The 15,782-nt window shown below is 53.9% G+C and overlaps 2 protein-coding genes across 10 annotated transcripts in view; both read right to left on the bottom strand.

Annotated features, from left to right (window-relative positions):
• Positions 1-317: 317 nt before the first annotated feature.
• PIGV (phosphatidylinositol glycan anchor biosynthesis class V) lies at positions 318-8,027 on the bottom strand. 7 transcript variants are annotated; one of them, XM_074562844.1, is made up of 5 exons: positions 7,488-7,631; positions 5,966-6,069; positions 4,153-4,309; positions 1,601-2,758; positions 318-760 (listed from the first exon to the last, which is right to left on the bottom strand). In XM_074562844.1, exons 1-5 carry the CDS (start codon positions 7,629-7,631, stop codon positions 455-457), a joined length of 1,869 nt encoding a protein of 622 aa, XP_074418945.1. In that variant the 3' UTR covers positions 318-454. The 7 variants fall into 7 exon arrangements, with proteins under 7 accessions (XP_074418945.1, XP_074418941.1, XP_074418944.1 ...); XM_074562840.1 differs by lacking the exon at positions 7,488-7,631 and adding an exon at positions 7,020-7,291 and having other exon boundaries at positions 5,968-6,069; XM_074562843.1 differs by lacking the exons at positions 5,966-6,069; positions 7,488-7,631 and adding an exon at positions 7,923-8,027.
• A 2,042-nt stretch (positions 8,028-10,069) lies between these two features.
• ARID1A (AT-rich interaction domain 1A) overlaps positions 10,070-15,782 on the bottom strand; it is a 60,622-nt gene continuing 54,909 nt past the window's right edge. For all 3 annotated transcript variants that reach the window (XM_074562823.1, XM_074562824.1, XM_074562825.1), the window contains exons 18-20: positions 14,283-15,156; positions 13,851-13,981; positions 10,070-13,027 (exon numbers count right to left, since the gene is read on the bottom strand). In XM_074562823.1, coding sequence (XP_074418924.1) covers positions 11,303-13,027; positions 13,851-13,981; positions 14,283-15,156 — 2,730 coding nt within the window. In that variant the 3' untranslated portion in view covers positions 10,070-11,302. The remainder of the gene's footprint in view (positions 13,028-13,850; positions 13,982-14,282; positions 15,157-15,782) is intronic.

Genomic DNA, 15,782 nt, shown 5'->3' with positions numbered 1-15,782 from the left:
AGGGTCCCAGTGGCACCGGGGAGGTCCCAGCGGCACTGGGAGGGGGGGGGCCCAGCGGCTCATACAAGGCAGCAGACCCCGCCCTGCGCCCATCAAGGGCACTTCCCGGAGATTTCCGGGAAGCTGGCGGACAGGGATCCGTGCCATAAATACCGGCTCGGTGGCAGTAGGTCCCCCAGAGGACGGAGGAACCAAGAGGTATTCCCCATCCCAGGCAGCTTACGGGAATTTTGGCCATCAGGAATGACAGCAGAGAGGGGGCAGGACGCTGTAGCATCAGCAAAGAACACGGACACGGCCAGGCAGCGACAGCTCGGTACATAACTGAGGACTGATGCCTTCATTACACCCAACAGCATCCTTACAGGTACATCAAGCTTTTTAGCAAAAGCGGGTTTCAGTTCTGAGCAGCGCTGCTGCCCCACGACCCGCCTGCACCAACACACCCCCCCGGCTACGTCCATGGCAAGAAGTTGCAGTGCAGGATCAGTCCCAGCAGCCAGAAGGAGAGGAAGAATCCGAGGATGCATTTGCCAAGGGGGGTGATTAATCTGCAGTTCAGCAGCAGCCTCACAACGGGGTTTTCAGGAGTCCTTTTCCCGCAGGAACCAGATTGACCTCGAAGAGATTGCTCGGGGCGAGGTGCCGCAGTTTGGTGATCGGTCCCTTCGCTCCAGAGCAAAGGTTCGCGTTCTTGAAGGAGGTGAGCGGAAAACCAGTACAGGATGGGAGAGGAGGAGCCAAGGAAGCGGGTCAGCACCTGAAGACGACAGGCAGAGCCAAAAATCACATAAGCTGCAGGTCTCTGACTGTCACCGACCCTCATCCCAAGGACGGAAGGAGCCATCCATCCGCCTCAGACGGGCTGCTGAGAAAGAGGACTGAAATACGGCCCCAGTTCCCGGTGCTGGAGTTTATTCCATTGAAACGAAACTCCTCCCAGCTCAACCCGCTTCATTCATTAAGACATCTGTGTAAGCGATCAAGCGGTCCCCAGGTTTTGGACAAACACGGTAACTAATTGTCACCATCCCACTGAAACCCTTGTCACCATCCAGCTCAGGAGCTGGGATGGGGCAGCAGCTTCAGGGGAGATTTGAATCTCACTCTTCAATTATTTTTTCACTGGAACCCCCAACCTTTAGTGCCACCAGCTGTGTCCTAAATAGACCTTCACACACTTTCTAGGGACGGGTGACAGGCTCTGGATCCTTCCATTGCCATCCATTAAGCTCAGACAACATGACAACGACCCAGTATCCTTGTCCCCAAACCGCCGGCTCGCAGTGCTCGGCAAACCTGGCCTTAAGCCCACATCAAACGTCACCAACACCAGCTGGACCCTTTGATCCATGTCCTGGTGTCCTCATCACACCGAGCCCCTGGGAAAATCTCTTTGGGAGATTCCTCTGGCAGAGCAGAGGGATTAAGCGGCTTTGGAAACTCTCGGTGGAAGCAGCTCCCAAAGAGGAAAGGCAAAGCTTTTGGTTTGCGTTGCCCTGCAGCTGGGCCAGCTCCAGGCTGTGACTGTCACTGCCTCGGCCACCACGCCGCGCTCCCCTGAAGAAATCGCTCCTGCGCGTTGTGGTGAAGGTCCTACCTGCACGTGCATGCAGAAGAAGCCAAACGCCAGCAGGACCGTGGCATGGACCACGTACACGAAGACAGCGGGGCAGCAAAACCCAGCGCTTGGTTTACCTCCTTCTTCACTCTTTCTTCTCTCTAGACCAAGAGTTAGGCAGTGCCGGGGGTTTGCAATGATGTAGGTCCAGGCAGCCCACGAGCCCAGAAGCGTGATAGGCAAAGCAAGCAAGAAATTTGGTATCTGTCTGAGCTCAAAATACCTTAGAAAACCCACATTCCAGTAAGCGTCTTGAATATAGGAATAGACCACGGGGAATCGCTGGGAGCACCAAGGGGGTTTGTCCCCATCGGTGGCCACCAGACGATAGCCCTTGTCCAGCGCCAGCTGCAGCAGCGGTTTGGGGATGGTCGGCTCCAGGCCGGTGCCAGCACCACAGAACCTCACGTAGGCGTAATACTGAAATAAAGCAAAAGGCAGAAAAATCCCAGCGCACACCAGAACCGCTGAAGATGCCAGGCTGAGGAGCTGCTTCCACAACGGAGGGAGCTTCCTTACCGGCCCTGAAACCCCCTGGAGCTGAAGGGCAAAGCATTTACCGCGGGAGTAGAGAAAGAAGCCGGCATTAATAAGCCCGTTGGCACGCACCCCAGAAGCGAGGGAGAAGAGCAGCCCGCTGAGCCAGCTCTGCCCCTTCTCCAGTTGCCACATGGCACTGAACGCCAGGAAGGCAAACGTGCTCTCTGAGTAAGCAGCTGCCATAAATACGTTGGCAGGGCTGAGCGAAAAGAGAAGGGCAGCAAGGAAAGCCAGCCTGCGACACCGCAGCACCGCGCAGCCCAGTTTATACAGGGCAGCGGCTGCCAGGATAGAAAAAAGGGAATTAAGAAGTACGGCTGATAGCAGGAGGCGGCTCCGCAACCGCAGCAGCCGCTGCAAGGGCCACAGAGCACCCTCGGCCAGGGCACGCAGGGCCAGGGGGTACAGCGGGAAGAAGGCGCAGTTGTGCTCGTACAGGTAACCCCGCTCGGCGATGAAGAGGAAATGCTCCGCATCCCAGCGCGAGAGGCCTCCCAGCAGCTGCTCCAAGAGCAGGTCCCACAGGCCAGGCTCCGGCAGGCGAGGGGGAGAGAAGGCGTCTGCGGCGTGATCCGGGATCAGGAGGTTAAACAGAGCCTGGAAAAAAACAGAAAAAGGGGACTGAAGTCCAGCAGAGATCCTCTTGTACCTTACGGAAAGCACCGAGCAGGAGGAGGACTCCTGGGTTTCACAGGAGGGGACAGGAGCAGCACAGAAGCCAGGCTGAGGGACTGTGAAAAGGTGCAAACACAGTCTTTTGGGGTATTTACACCCGAACTGAATAAAGCTCTGGACCGCATCCAGCATGAATCCCCACGGAACTTGACAGGGAAAGGCTGCTCAGCCCCGTGCTCAGGCACGTCTAACCGCATACGTTGACGCTGGGTGCCTCTGCAGCACTGGTGAGCCTCCGCTTCTACTCGGTTTGGCATTACTGTCCCAGCTGACGTACAAGGGAGAGGGAACAGAACGAGAGAAAAAACATTTTCCCAGAGCAAACCGATGCAGGAGACAGCGGCCGATTCCCAGGCCCCCTCTCTAGTCTCTACATCACTCCATCACCTCTGCAACTCGGCAGGCGACCGAGTTCTCTTTCTGGAGAGGAGCAAGCAGAACGCACACACCTCTCTCTCCGTGAGCTTGTGGTGCTGGCCACGTTTTAAAAGGTGAGAGAAAAACCCAGAGAGCTCCTGAGATAGGAGGTACGCAACTTAACGCGTTGTAATGTAATTCCAAATGAAAATATGTTTAAAAAAAAAAAACCCCAGAAGGTAAACTGCGTAGCTTAACTACACGTAGATCGGGATGAGTCCCCTGCAATAAGTTCAGCGTTGCCAGAGAAAAGTCCACGCTGAACAAATTGGGACTAAAAGACACAGAAAGCCGCCGTTCTACCACGAAGCATGCATCTGGTCTACCCAGGCCCCTGGCATTCCTAACACGGAGTCTTTCATCTCGGCTGATGGTTCCGCTCAGCCCTACCCAGTGGTGACCGGGGCTGCCGCAATCTGCCAGCTGGCTGGTGGCCTGCCGCTGAAGAGCTTTCTCAGGCTGATTTTGTTCCAGGAGGGCCGTGGCCACAGCCAGGCTCTCTGCTGGCTGTCTCGGTACGCGCAGGTGGGACGGAGTGAGCATCCGAGCTCTCCCCACGCTCGGAGAAGGACGGCTCTGGGTGTGAGACTCGGGCGGAATGTGCAGGAGGAGATTATTGTTCCCTTTCTGTGGATAAACTGAGGCTTCAGCCTCTCGTGCTGCCGAACCTCTTGCAACAGCGGCGTGAAAACACAGCGAGTTACAAGGAATTTTATGTAATTTTACTTTACAGCAACCTGCCTCCCTGGATGCAGCTGGTTCTCCAAAGGAGAAGACGATTTCCCACTCAAGCAGAACCAGCTCGCCCCCGGTGCACGAGGCAGTACCGAAGAGAGAAGCCTCGGAGCAGCAAACGAGAGACGTCGCAGCATTTTTTGGCTGAGGAAGAGGGGACTTGCCTGCAGCAGAAGCGTCAGGGCCCTGCAGCACACCGCAAACCACACGACCTCTCGGAGGTGGGGGTCTTGCCTGCTCACCAGCTCCATTCTGAGCTTGAAAGTTGCCTCAAGTAGGTCACTGATGCCAGGGAAATTCTCCCTCCGGTTCTCTGGAAACCTGAATTGATAAACAGAGAGGACAGACGCAGAAAGGTATTTCTGGCTTCAGCCATGTTTGTAAATTATGCGCTTTTATTTACTACCAGGCACTTCAAAGGGCTGCAAATCTCTATGAAGAAGTCACTTATGAAAGAGATCACAGATAGGGGAGATGACGCGGAAGACCTCTTTGATATTGTTCCTATTAAAAAAAATAATTTCCCTGACTTCTTAACCTTGGCCAGGATGCAGAGGGAGAGAGGTTGTAACGCGTCCTCTCAGCCCATTTCTTACCGGGCCAGTGTAAATACCAGAAGCAGACAGGCTCAGCGGCCACCTCAGCAGAAACACCAGCGGCTCCGCCAAGCATCTACGCACACGTTCGAGTTCCAATGCGCTGAATGGAATTTAAACCTTTTTTTTTTTTTTTTTTCTGGAACGGAGACAGAATGAAAATGCGGACTCTGAGCATAACACCCGTGTAAGCAGTTTGCTGACCAGGGCTCGCAGCCGGCTGTGCGCTGCCGGGCATGTTCCCTCCTCTCTCCCGCTCTCTGCCTGGTGTTTGCCCCTGGGAAGCCGAGAGCGGCTTTTCTCCGGAATGCCTCCACGGCACCGACCCCACAAGCTCCGTCAGAGCAAGGCTGAGGTGCCTTCTCAGACACGCAGGCGTCCCCTCACCCCTTCTACCGATCAGAGGCAGCACCTCCAGGATGTGACACTCGCACCGTTTCCCCCTCCATCGCCACCTGCAATTTTCCAACATTTTGGCAGGGGGTCCCGGTCCGCAGAGCAAGGGCATCGCTGCAAACTGCGCACGCTGAGGTGGCTCTCCTCCACCTCGTCCCTGCAAACCCCACCAGCGAGGCTTAACCCGCTTTGCGGAGTCTCGCTGCTTTCCCTGCCGCGTATATTCCGGGTTGACGTTCCGGGAGCAACGTGGAGAACGCCTGGCCCAGCGCCACGAACGGCAGGCGCTATCGGTTACGCCGCTTTTTAAGATAACGCATTTCTTCCGTTGGTTCCCCCGCCGCCAACCGCCTTGCAGTCTGCGAAACAGAAGACCCGCAGCTCTCGCTGGGTTCCGGCGACACCACATCCTGCACCCTCTCCCACCTGCCGGCTTTCTGACCCAGCGCCTTCCAGCGCCATAAAGACCCCCCAAACCCATCACTCCATGATCTAAAAACACGCTGAGGTTTTCCTATTCCCGTTTTACCGACGGAGAAAAAAAACTCAGCAGGTTAAAAACGGCAGGCGAGAGCAGAAAGCAAGCAGTCAGCAAAGCAAAAAACCAAGATCCAAATACACTCCTTTAGAATTCCAGTCCCCAACCACAGGGTTATGCTTTTTATTTAACCACGTACAAAAGTTTTGGGTTTGCTCATTTTCTTCTCTTGCTCCAGAGCATTCGCAGCTACAAAGCGACTCGTGGGAGACACATTCTCCTGAATCACGAAGCTGCGGCGTTAAGAGAGGGGCTACTTCAGCCCAGCTGTAAACTCTACTAACGCGCCTTCACAGCTGCAAATCCTACTAAAGCTCAGCGGCAAAAAATTGCCCCGGCGCTTTAAATATTTTTTTAAAAAGCTGAGAAAAACGCCTCGCATGAACGTGCCAAGGAGGCTCAAAAGCAAAGAGCTTTAAAAAGCCCGTTCCCGTCACGACGCAGCACACCTTGTCACGGAAAGCTGCAGCCCACGACGGCCGCTCCGGCGGAGAACACGGCGTCGGGAGCTGGAACGTCTCTACCCCGAAAAGCGCCGCGTGAAAGAGCACCTGCACGGACGGAAAAAGGACAGGAAAAGGCAGAAGCGGGTTAAAAATATTTCAGTAGAGAAAGACACGCGAAGTCTTAAATTAATCTTAAAGGCGTTCGGCGTTTCCCTCCGCTCTCCGACGCGAAGCGCGTTTTGCTCACTCTGGAAACCGCGCTTTAAAAAAACGGATGTGAATATGAACAAAATAGACGCGGGGTAAATTATGATGTAAATGAAAATACGAACTCAGCAAGGTCCATACAGCTGCAGTGGGGACCGATGGCCACCCGGTGGCAGCAGCCACTCGCCACAAAGCCCGGCAACCAGCTCCTGGCTGGGCCACAGGATTCCTATCGGGAAACCCGCTCCAGCCTGCACCCCAGGAATGCTTGGAGAGAGGTTTGGGCACCTCTTGGTGCTTCTCCAACCTGCTGTTAAGAGTCGGGGGGTTCTCCAGAATTATTTAAACCCCCGTTCTACCCAGGGCGCCAAAGAAATAAAAGGGGATTTTTGGCAATCCTGTTTTCCCAGTGCTGTTTCCGTGAGCCTGGGGAGCTTTCGGCCTCGTGGCCGCTTTCGCTCCGGCTGCGGTGTCCGGATGGAAGCGGGGATGTGGGAACTTTTGTGGGAACGAAACCTGGCCCAGTTTGCGCAAACTTAAGGCGTCCCGTCCATCCTGGGAGGAGGGAGCCGGCGGGAGCTGGGGGTGTCCAGATGGGACACGGCAAGGAGCCGGGGGCGATGGATGGCCAACCGCCGGAATCCCGCTCTGCCGAGGGCACCCACGCTCCCCACGAGGGACCGAGTCCTGCCGCGGCCTCGCGCTCCGGTTGTGCCACGTCCTTCGGCGGCTCAGCGGCCATGGGGGGAGGCAGGGCCCGTTCCCCCGGGGTCAAGAGCCAGGATTTGTGGGACCCAGCCGGGGTCGAAGCGTTTAATAGGGGTATTTCCAAGATGAGGGACAATTACCGCCTGTGCGTTCGTTAACGGGTTGACACCCCAGGCCGCATGGAGCAGCCCGCGGTGGGGGGGGACTCGCCCCGGCTCCCGGCCGCCATCACCAGGCCTCGGCCCCGCGGTACCGGCCCGCGGTCCCCGCTCCCCGCCAGCGGGACCGAGCCTCCGAGGTCCGGCCCGTCCCCGCCGGGGCCCACCGCCGCCCCCCGTGACCTCTGCCCGGTGGGACCCCCCGGTTCGGCGCCCCCCGGGGCGGTTCGACCCCCCCCGGCCTCACGACGGGGGGACACCGGGGCCTACCCGGACACCCCCGCCCCGGTCCCCTCATGGCCGCCCGGGGGTGGGGGTGTCTCTGCGGGGGGCGGGGCCCCCACCCGAGCAAAGCGGGGGGGGGGGGGGGGGGGGGAAGGGGGGAGGGGCGTGTCACCGCCCCTCCCCCACCCCCCGCGGCGCGCGCGCGCGGCCCGGCCCCGCCCCCACCTGAGCGCCCGGCGCGCGGATCCCGCGCCGGCTCCATCCCGCCGTCAGCGCTTCCGGCCACGCCTCTTCCGGGGCTGCGCGCGCCGCCGCGTCACGTGTGCGGCGGTAGTTGGGAAGGGGGGAGGAAGGGGCGGGCGGCGCCATCTTTGTTAAGGGCGGGCGGAGGCGCCGGTGGCCCCGCGGCCCGTGTGTCCAACTCTCCGCCAAGGCCGTGGCGCCGGGCAGCCACCGGGCAGGCAGGGCCGGAGGGAACGGGGCGGAGCAGGCGGGGCCCTGCTCCACCCGAGGCATCGCTCCCGGGGGTGCACCAACACCCAGCTCAAAGGGAGCCGCCACACGGCAGGGCCCAACCGCGGCTCGTGCCAAAACGCATTAAGCGACATCACGTTAACAATAGCCGGGTAATAAGCGCATGTTATTATATTAATTACTTACTCTTACAAGAGGGTGGGCAGGTTTCGCTCAAGATCCCGTCCGCATGATGACGGAGGTGTTGGGTTTTGCCGTGGCCCCGGCCCAGCTCACACCACGCTGGGCCACAGCCGTCAGGGCCCTGGCAGCACCCTCAGGGCTCCCTCCTGCCGCTGGCACAGCACCAGCAACAACTCTTTGGGCTTAAAACCGACACGCCGCAGCACAGGCCTGACCATATCTACTGCAGCGACGACGGAGAAACCATCACTGCCCACCCAGACCCCAAGGGGGACCCCCAAGTGCCGTTAAACAGGGCTCTGGCTTGGGAAGGAGTCAAGTTTTTCCCCTTGCTGGTAAAAATGGGAATCAGCAGAGTAGTGCAGGTCAGAGAGAGGTGTTTTATAGAACGCCTGCAGAAATGGAAAGCTTTGCCTACGAATCAGGTCAAAGCATCGCGGGTAATGGTTTTAAACTGGAAGAGGGGAGATTTAGATGAGATACTGGGAAGAAATTCTTGGCTGTGAGGGTGGTGAGCCCCTGGCCCAGGGTGCCCAGAGAAGCTGTGGCTGCCCCATCCCTGGAGGGGTTCAAGGCCAGGTTGGCCGGGGCTTGGAGCAACCTGGGCTGGTGGGAGGTGTCCCTGCCCAGGGCAGGGGGTGGCACTGGGTGGGCTTTAAGGTCCCTTCCAACCCAAACCGTTCTGTGATTTGCATTCTGGGCAGCCAAGTCGAGTTTGCGATCAGGTGGGGCTCTCAAAATAGTCCCCCATTGCAAACTGTGAACTCTGCTTGTTCTCATTTTACTAATTTCTCATCTATGCTTTTTTCTCTTAACCATTTTAGAAGTGTGAGAGGTGTATGTGTCTGCGTGCATGCAACCGCTGAGGGAGCGGAATTACTCCCCTCAGATCAACTGGTTGTATAAATACCGGTAAAATGGGTAGTTAGCACCACTTGTGACTGTTCTTTCCATCCCAAATGTAGTATTTGCTTATGATTAAATTCACCGTAACATGAACACAGAAGCTGTACAAAAGCTGCTCACGTCACCTTCTTCAACCTTGCTGCTGAGGTCCTTTCTGTTTAGAAAAAGAAGTAAAACTTTTACATTAATCAGATTAAACAAAGCTCCTGGAGTACAGAACTAAATTATCAGAGAAGTCGGTTTTAAATCAACGACATTGTTGCAGAACAGCAAAGTCCAGCAGAATTCTTATCTCACAACTTGGTTTCCATTCAGTAATTTTTAAAGCCAAGGAAGCCCAGCACCATTCCTGTCTCTTAAGAAATCCGTTCTAAGGACTCTCCTCCTGCCGGGCAAAGAGCTCCTGCAATTCCTGATGATAAACAGACTTATTCAGAAAAGAGTCAGTTTGATTCTGGCACAATTACTTCCAGGAACCTGAAGTTTAAGAAATACAGCTAAGGGAGGGCTCGGGGAACTGAGAGCTTCCTAGGAGGGAAGTAGGGGGATAAAATGAGGTGATTTCTTCAAGAAAAATTACATTTGCCTTTAAAACAGCTTCTCCTTTTTCTTTAACTGGCTCTTTTGCTTAAATGAGCTCGGTGCAGTTCCAGCTAGCCTACTTCTATTATCATGTGAGGATAAAGCTTCAGGCTAAATAAAATACCCATTTATTAACCCATGAAAACGCGCAGATTTTCATATGAAGAGCCTGAACTTTGGCCGTTTGCTGAAGGGCATCAGAGCTCTGTCCGCTGGAAAACCCCGTCCTCTGAAGGAAGTCAGAGTCCACACCGCGGTTCCAAGAAAATGTGAAAAATGCAAGGGGAATGAAAATTTTCCATTTTACAGAGCCGAAAGGGAACTGCCTCCCTTCCGAGCAACCGCCTTTCTCACCCTGGGAACTGTGCCTCTGCTGTAGCTTCACCTCACACTGCAAATCCACTCCTACCCGAGCCTAAGCCAGAACTCCGTCACTGAAACAAGCCCAACAGAGAAAACAGAGCCAGAGCACGTGGCATTTCGGCTCCCTAGAGCCAGATGGGACTTCGGCATCCCCAGGCACAGCCATAACACGCAGGACCTTTGAGGTCTCGGTGCTGCGTGGCGAGGAAGAGCCGACCTACAACATCACATCTACAAGACCTGCCAAGCGCTGAAGCGACCTCCCCACTCTCCTAATAAAAAAAACCCTTACAAACATCTTACCAAGATTTAATGTACATTTATTCTTAACACGTGGAACATATAGTATAAAGATTTCATACTGAATAAATGATATTCATTAAGCCAAAAAAGGAAAAAAGGGAGGAATTTACATCAAGTTTTTAGCTACATCGTCTGAAATACAAATATGCAGAATTCATCACTGAAAAATCTCAATTGTGTTTCTTCATCAGGAACTTCAACTGAACCTAGAACTTTTTCACACCTCGATTAGAAAGAAAACAAAAACAGGAAAAATAAACTATAAGTTGATTGGCTGCTGAGACAGCAATGACTTTATACACAGAGACCTGTACAGCATCCTCCAGGGAGGGATGTCTGGCAAGAGATTAAATAATTGTGTCTCGCTTTTGCAGGTCATCAACTCGTTAACTCGTCATACTATAAAGGGGTAGGGAGAGGGGGACAAAACTGCAAGGAATCTTAGGGTATGTGCAATGTACAACGTCATATATATATACACACGTGGCAGCGTTCGGGCTGCAGCTAAAGGTTAAAACCAGTTCTAAGAGGTGATCTCAGGGTTATTCATACAATCAAGGAGGAAGAGAGAAAGAGGTCAGGGTGTTGTAGGTTCACACATGATACTTTGGGGGAAAAGCCTTTTTTTCTCCTCAACATTAACTAAAAACATTTTTAAAAACTACAGCTTGCTGCTGATCCAGCGTTTTTTTCTTTTTTTTTTTTCCATGTGAGACATTATTACAGTATGTTTACAGTTTAAGGTGTACAGTACATGAAGTTCTACACGCTACTGCACAGGCCTCCCTTGGACAAGGTCTGTTCACAACTGGTAACTTCTTGGTTCCTGCAAGATTGTGAATGTACAACGATAAACCACACAGAGTTCAGCAGTCACTTTTGTCCTTCAGAGTTTACCATTAAAAACAGTTATGAAAGTGGTGCCTGTCAATGTGATAACACGGCAAGTCGTTTTCCCCAAACTCACTGTAAACGACAGTAACTTTGGTTAAAATAAAAAAAGTCTTCTATGTAGACAGAACTTTGTCTCCTTTAATAAGGGATTCAGGACAAATTTGAAGGGCAGGGGAAGGGGAGAGGGATCGGGGACATCTTTCCCCGAGGGAGAAGCAGGACAGCGCAGGGCAGACAGTGGATTCTGAGGTGGTTTTGCATAAATAAAGGGCAACAGTCAGTTTCTAAGTTCTCCACTCACGCACACGCACACAGGGTCTCGGATCCCACAGCTGTCATGACTGGCCAATTAAAAACAGTACATCACAAATAACTTGTGAAACCAAAGAGTTCATCAAAGGCGACACGGAGATGTCCAACAGCCGCGATTCGTATAACGTGAACTCCGAGTGGTTCTCGTCCACCTTGGCCAGGGCGAGCAGCGCCCGAGCAGCTCGGCGCATCATGTCCACGCTCGTCGACTCAAAGGGTGGGTTCTGCATGTGCATCAAGCCGGCCTGGCTCTGCTGGAACTGCGTGGCGGCCAGGCTGTCCTCCAAGAAGCCCAGCAAGTTGCCAATGCTGCCCTTCTGCACAGCAATTGCTCTTGCTGCCAGGCTGTCCCCCTGTGCCAAGTTGGCCAGTAGTACCACAGCCATCTCTCGACACACCGGGTTCTTTCTGTCACTAAGGAACCGCACCATGGTGCTGTACAGCTTCTCCAAGCGACTGAAGGGGGGAGTCGCAAGAATCAAATCCACGTTGTTGTCCTGGATGCTGAGTTTGCTGAGTGTTTCCAAAACCAGTCTCTGAGGGGAGAGGACCGCATTGGGCCCCAGTGTTGGAAAGGGATCCTGGGCCTCTGCTGACGGACATACTGCCCAGTGGAGGAGTCCATCCAGGATAGGCAAACAGATGCTTTCCGGGTAAGGGGAGAGGTCCAGCTGGCCAGAAATGTTGGCCAACGTGACCAGGGTATTTTCGCGCAGCATCTCCAAGCAGTCCCACCACCACTCCACCTTGTTGCAGCTCACCCCTTGGTCCTGCTCCTCCTCTTTCTCATAGGTCAGGGGGGCCTGTTTGCGTTCTGGATGCTTGTGGTGTAAGAGAATCAGTTTCCCTAGAATCAGCAGCAGCCCGGGATGTTTAGACATTTCAAAGTCGTTGCCCGGCACAAACGATAAACTCCTGATGATGTTCGAGACGCAGATGCAGCGCTTCGCCAGAGAGTCCTGCCAGTCTAGGAGGGTGCAGAGGGGCGTCTCGTCTTTACTGTGAGGTTCGTCCTCCAGAATTTTTATATTTCTGTGGCTCTGAGCTGGACTAATGCCAAAGGGAAACTTGCTGCTTTCTTTCGCCGTTTCCAAAGCTTTGACCTCTTCCTCCTCCCCTGCCAGGGAGCCCGGACGTGCCGAAAGCATGTCATCCATGGTGGCAGTTATCCTTTTCTCCGAGGAGCTGTCGGATGGAGGAGTCTCTCCTTCCCTGGTGCTGGGATTGCTCTCAGCTGCTGAACGTTTCCTCAAGACAGAGTTGCAGGAAGCTCGTTTATGAGTCAAAGGTAGCTCCGTCTTGCTCTCAAAGTGGGTCTGAATGTGCTCGGTGGTGTCTCCGCCGCCAATCCGCCAGTGCAGCAGCCCGCTTTCAAACTCCTGCACTCGCCCCAACTTGTCGGAATAATCTACCACAAAGGGGTCGTTTTTCTGCACAACTTTGACTGGAAGCTTGTCAAATTTACTAACTAGTTTTTCCTCGCTGCTCTCTAGAGGTGCTTTGTCCTTGCTCGAAAACGCAGCCTCCTCCTCTTCCTCATCCTCTTCTTCCTCCTCACAGTTCAGGCTCCGTGGTTCATCATCCTCCTCCCCTTCTTCATGAGAGGAAGCTGAAGATTTGCAGAACCTTTCGGGATCTAATAGTGTTCTTTGCCCTGGGTCTCCCACCTCGTATTCCTTCAGGATTCCAAAGATCTCGATCAGGCAGCGCCGGAAATACTCCACCAAGAGTTCCAGCAAGCCTGGCAGCTACGAGGGAGGAGAAAAACGGGAGGGGAAGGAAGGAAGGGAACAGTGATCAGAAAACAACTTAGGCCAACACGAGTAACTGGGAAAGCAGGGCGAAAAGGGCTAAGAATCTAAGCAGTGCTGTTAATTAACGGGTTCTTTTCACGCTGGCAACAAACCGTTTGGAAAAGAAAGCTTTCTATCCCCTGAGAAAAGGAACAAACGCAAAACCAGGTACTGACTGTCAGTATCCAGGCCGCCCCCGCTCCACACACACATACCTGTGCAAACGCACAGGGGCTCTTGGTTTTACCTCCCCTCTGGTTAATACACAGGGAGGCGAAGGGCAAAACAGCCTTTAGAGTATCTCCCAGCAGTTTTTACAACAGCCACAGGGGCACGGGGGCAGCTGACTGAGAGAGGCTGGCCCCTCCGGACTGGCATCCCAGCCTCGCTGCGCGCTGTCCCAGGGCAAAGACAGAGCCAGAGGTGAACGAACACCATCAACGCCCAAAAATACATGTGGCCTCCAGCCTTCCGTAGCGCTCTCGCTGCAAAGTCCACTGTTATTCACTTTTTCTGTTACAGGAGCAATACACCTCACCAGAGAGGAGAGAACAGGCGCTTGCACACCAACAAACCTATCAATTACACGGGACAGAGAATCACCAGCGCACAGTGACGCAGACCCCGTGCTCTCTGCAGACCTGGCATGCTCCGCAGGTACCGGACATTTGGGAATCTGGCCCTACAAGGGCACGAGCTGCTTGTTGCTGTCTCGCTGACAGAAAACCCTACAAAATTAGCACTTCAAAGACCTGCATCAGAGAGCATCTGCACCCACCTGGCTGAGGTTGAAGGTCATTATGCTGTTGTCATCATAGAGCAGGATGTTTATGGTATCTAAGGCCCACGTACTTTCAGCTAGCAGCCCAGACTTCAGAGACATCATCACTCTCCAGGCTTCAGGAGTTCCTGTAACATAAACACATGATACTTCCAGCTCCTGGAGTTTAAAAACAAAAAAGGAGATACTTGATACCGCTTTCTGGACCTATGAAGAGCAGAGCCTGTTTAAGATGATGTAGAGACTGTATGTACAGCAATCTCTCCGCAGACAATGCCAAAATGATGTCTGAAAACACAACTAACTTGCAAAAATACAATTATTTCAAAGCCGGCAGAGCCCTTCCACATGGCAGTACTGTATCAAAGGGCAACGGCAGCATCCATCCCCTCGACAGGCACAAGCAGAAAAGCAGGAGTTTCCTCTTACCAATATCTTTTGCTGTCAGCCGCCTCCTCTGCTTCAACACAGGTTGTGTAGCTTCTACTGATCCCGGAGGGAAGGTGATGTCTCGCCGGATCATGGGAGGCTGTACAGCTGCTGGTGTTATGTGCGAGGCGGGGACTGGCGGTCCTGCCTTCTGCATTTTCATCCCCGAGTGCAGGAATGGAGATTTGCTAGGAGAAGTGCGATTCTCCAGAGGTCTGGGCAGAGGTGCTGGGCTGGATACCTGAGGAATGTGATTCTGCATGCTAGGGGGGGTCTGGTAGTTAGACTGGGGGGGCCTAGTCATTGGGGGCACGGGGGCAGAGGGACCATAAGCAGGTTGCCGGTTCCCGTGGGAAGGCCATGGTCCCTCGTGGTTGACCCTCTGGTCTGAATGCAGAATTTCATCTGTTCGAGTCACTCCGTGATAAGCAGGCCCCTGGGGCGCAGAGCCGGTGCTCTGCCGATTCGGATAGCTGTACCCTATTTCGTTGCGCCCTTGCCACATGGCACCTTGCTGCGGGCCCTCTGGAGTAGACTGTAAGGGACCACCCATCATCTGAGGAGGCATGTTTTGCTGAGCATTGGAGCCTGGGGGAGCCGAGACCCTGTCTCTGCCAAATTGGAATGGGAACTGGTTCTGGGGCCCTCCGGCAGATCGGCGGTCAGCAGCAGGGTATGTACTCCCATACTGGTTATACAGGTCCTGCTGTGGAGACGGCTGTGCAGTTTGCTGCTGGCTCGGTTGCTGGGTCTGTGCTGGAGGCAGCTGCTGCTGCGTCTGCCCCTGCCCGGTGCTGTACGGTACGTTGTACATCTCCCCTTCGTGTCGCTTAGCGGGCGGGCCGTAGCTGCCATCCATCGGTCGCTTGTAATTCTACAGGGGAAAATAAAAGCATCGACAACATGAGATTATCTACTTAGAAACAAGCAACCCAAACCTCTGTGGGTAGAGCTACTCGGAGCCAGAGGATATGCCCTGCGGCATGGCCTGTAAGCGGGCAAGACTTGTCTCGTTGTCAGCCATATCCAATGTGAAGTTGGATCAGTCTTTCAGCTTCACAAGCCAAGACCAATTCCTTGTGGCTGGCTGGGTAGTTTCCTTGTGGATTCTACAAGGATGCCTTGGGGGCAGAAGTCTGCCCACAGAAAGGACTTTCCTGGAGAAAAGACTCGGCTCTGCTATACATTCACCACAAACCAAACTGTGCACAGGTGCTCGTTTCCTTTCACATCCAGGAATTTTATCAGACCACATTTCTCTTATATTTCCCAGAAAAACAGAGGTTTCTGCGGAAGCACCAAACAAAATGCATTAAAAACTGTTGTACTTCCCGCTTCTTCCTTTCCTGTAGATTTCAAAACACATCACTGAAAGGAGCAAGACCTATTCTCCTCTCTACTTCTTTTAAGTGCAAATGGAGAAAACAGTCAATTGCCGAGACAAAAATCCAAGATCTCTTGCCTCCAAGGGTCTATGCTCTAGCCACTACACAGTCTATT

Source organism: Larus michahellis, chromosome 19, assembly GCF_964199755.1.
Source record: "Larus michahellis chromosome 19, bLarMic1.1, whole genome shotgun sequence".
NCBI classification, from domain to species: Eukaryota; Metazoa; Chordata; class Aves; order Charadriiformes; family Laridae; genus Larus; species Larus michahellis.
The sequence above is the reverse complement of the archived record's forward strand: the minus strand, read 5'-3'. Positions and strand labels throughout refer to the sequence as shown.

Coding starts and splice junctions, on each gene's coding strand:
- PIGV (XM_074562844.1), bottom strand. CDS start 7,631: ATGGCGCCGCCCGCCCCTTCCTCCCCCCTTCCCAACTACCGCCGCACA. Junction 2,759..4,152: donor CCCTGACGCTTCTGCTGCAG/GCAAGTCCCCTC, acceptor GTTTTTTTCCAG/GCTCTGTTTAACCTCCTGAT. Junction 761..1,600: donor TCTTCTGCATGCACGTGCAG/GTAGGACCTTCA, acceptor TGTCGTCTTCAG/GTGCTGACCCGCTTCCTTGG.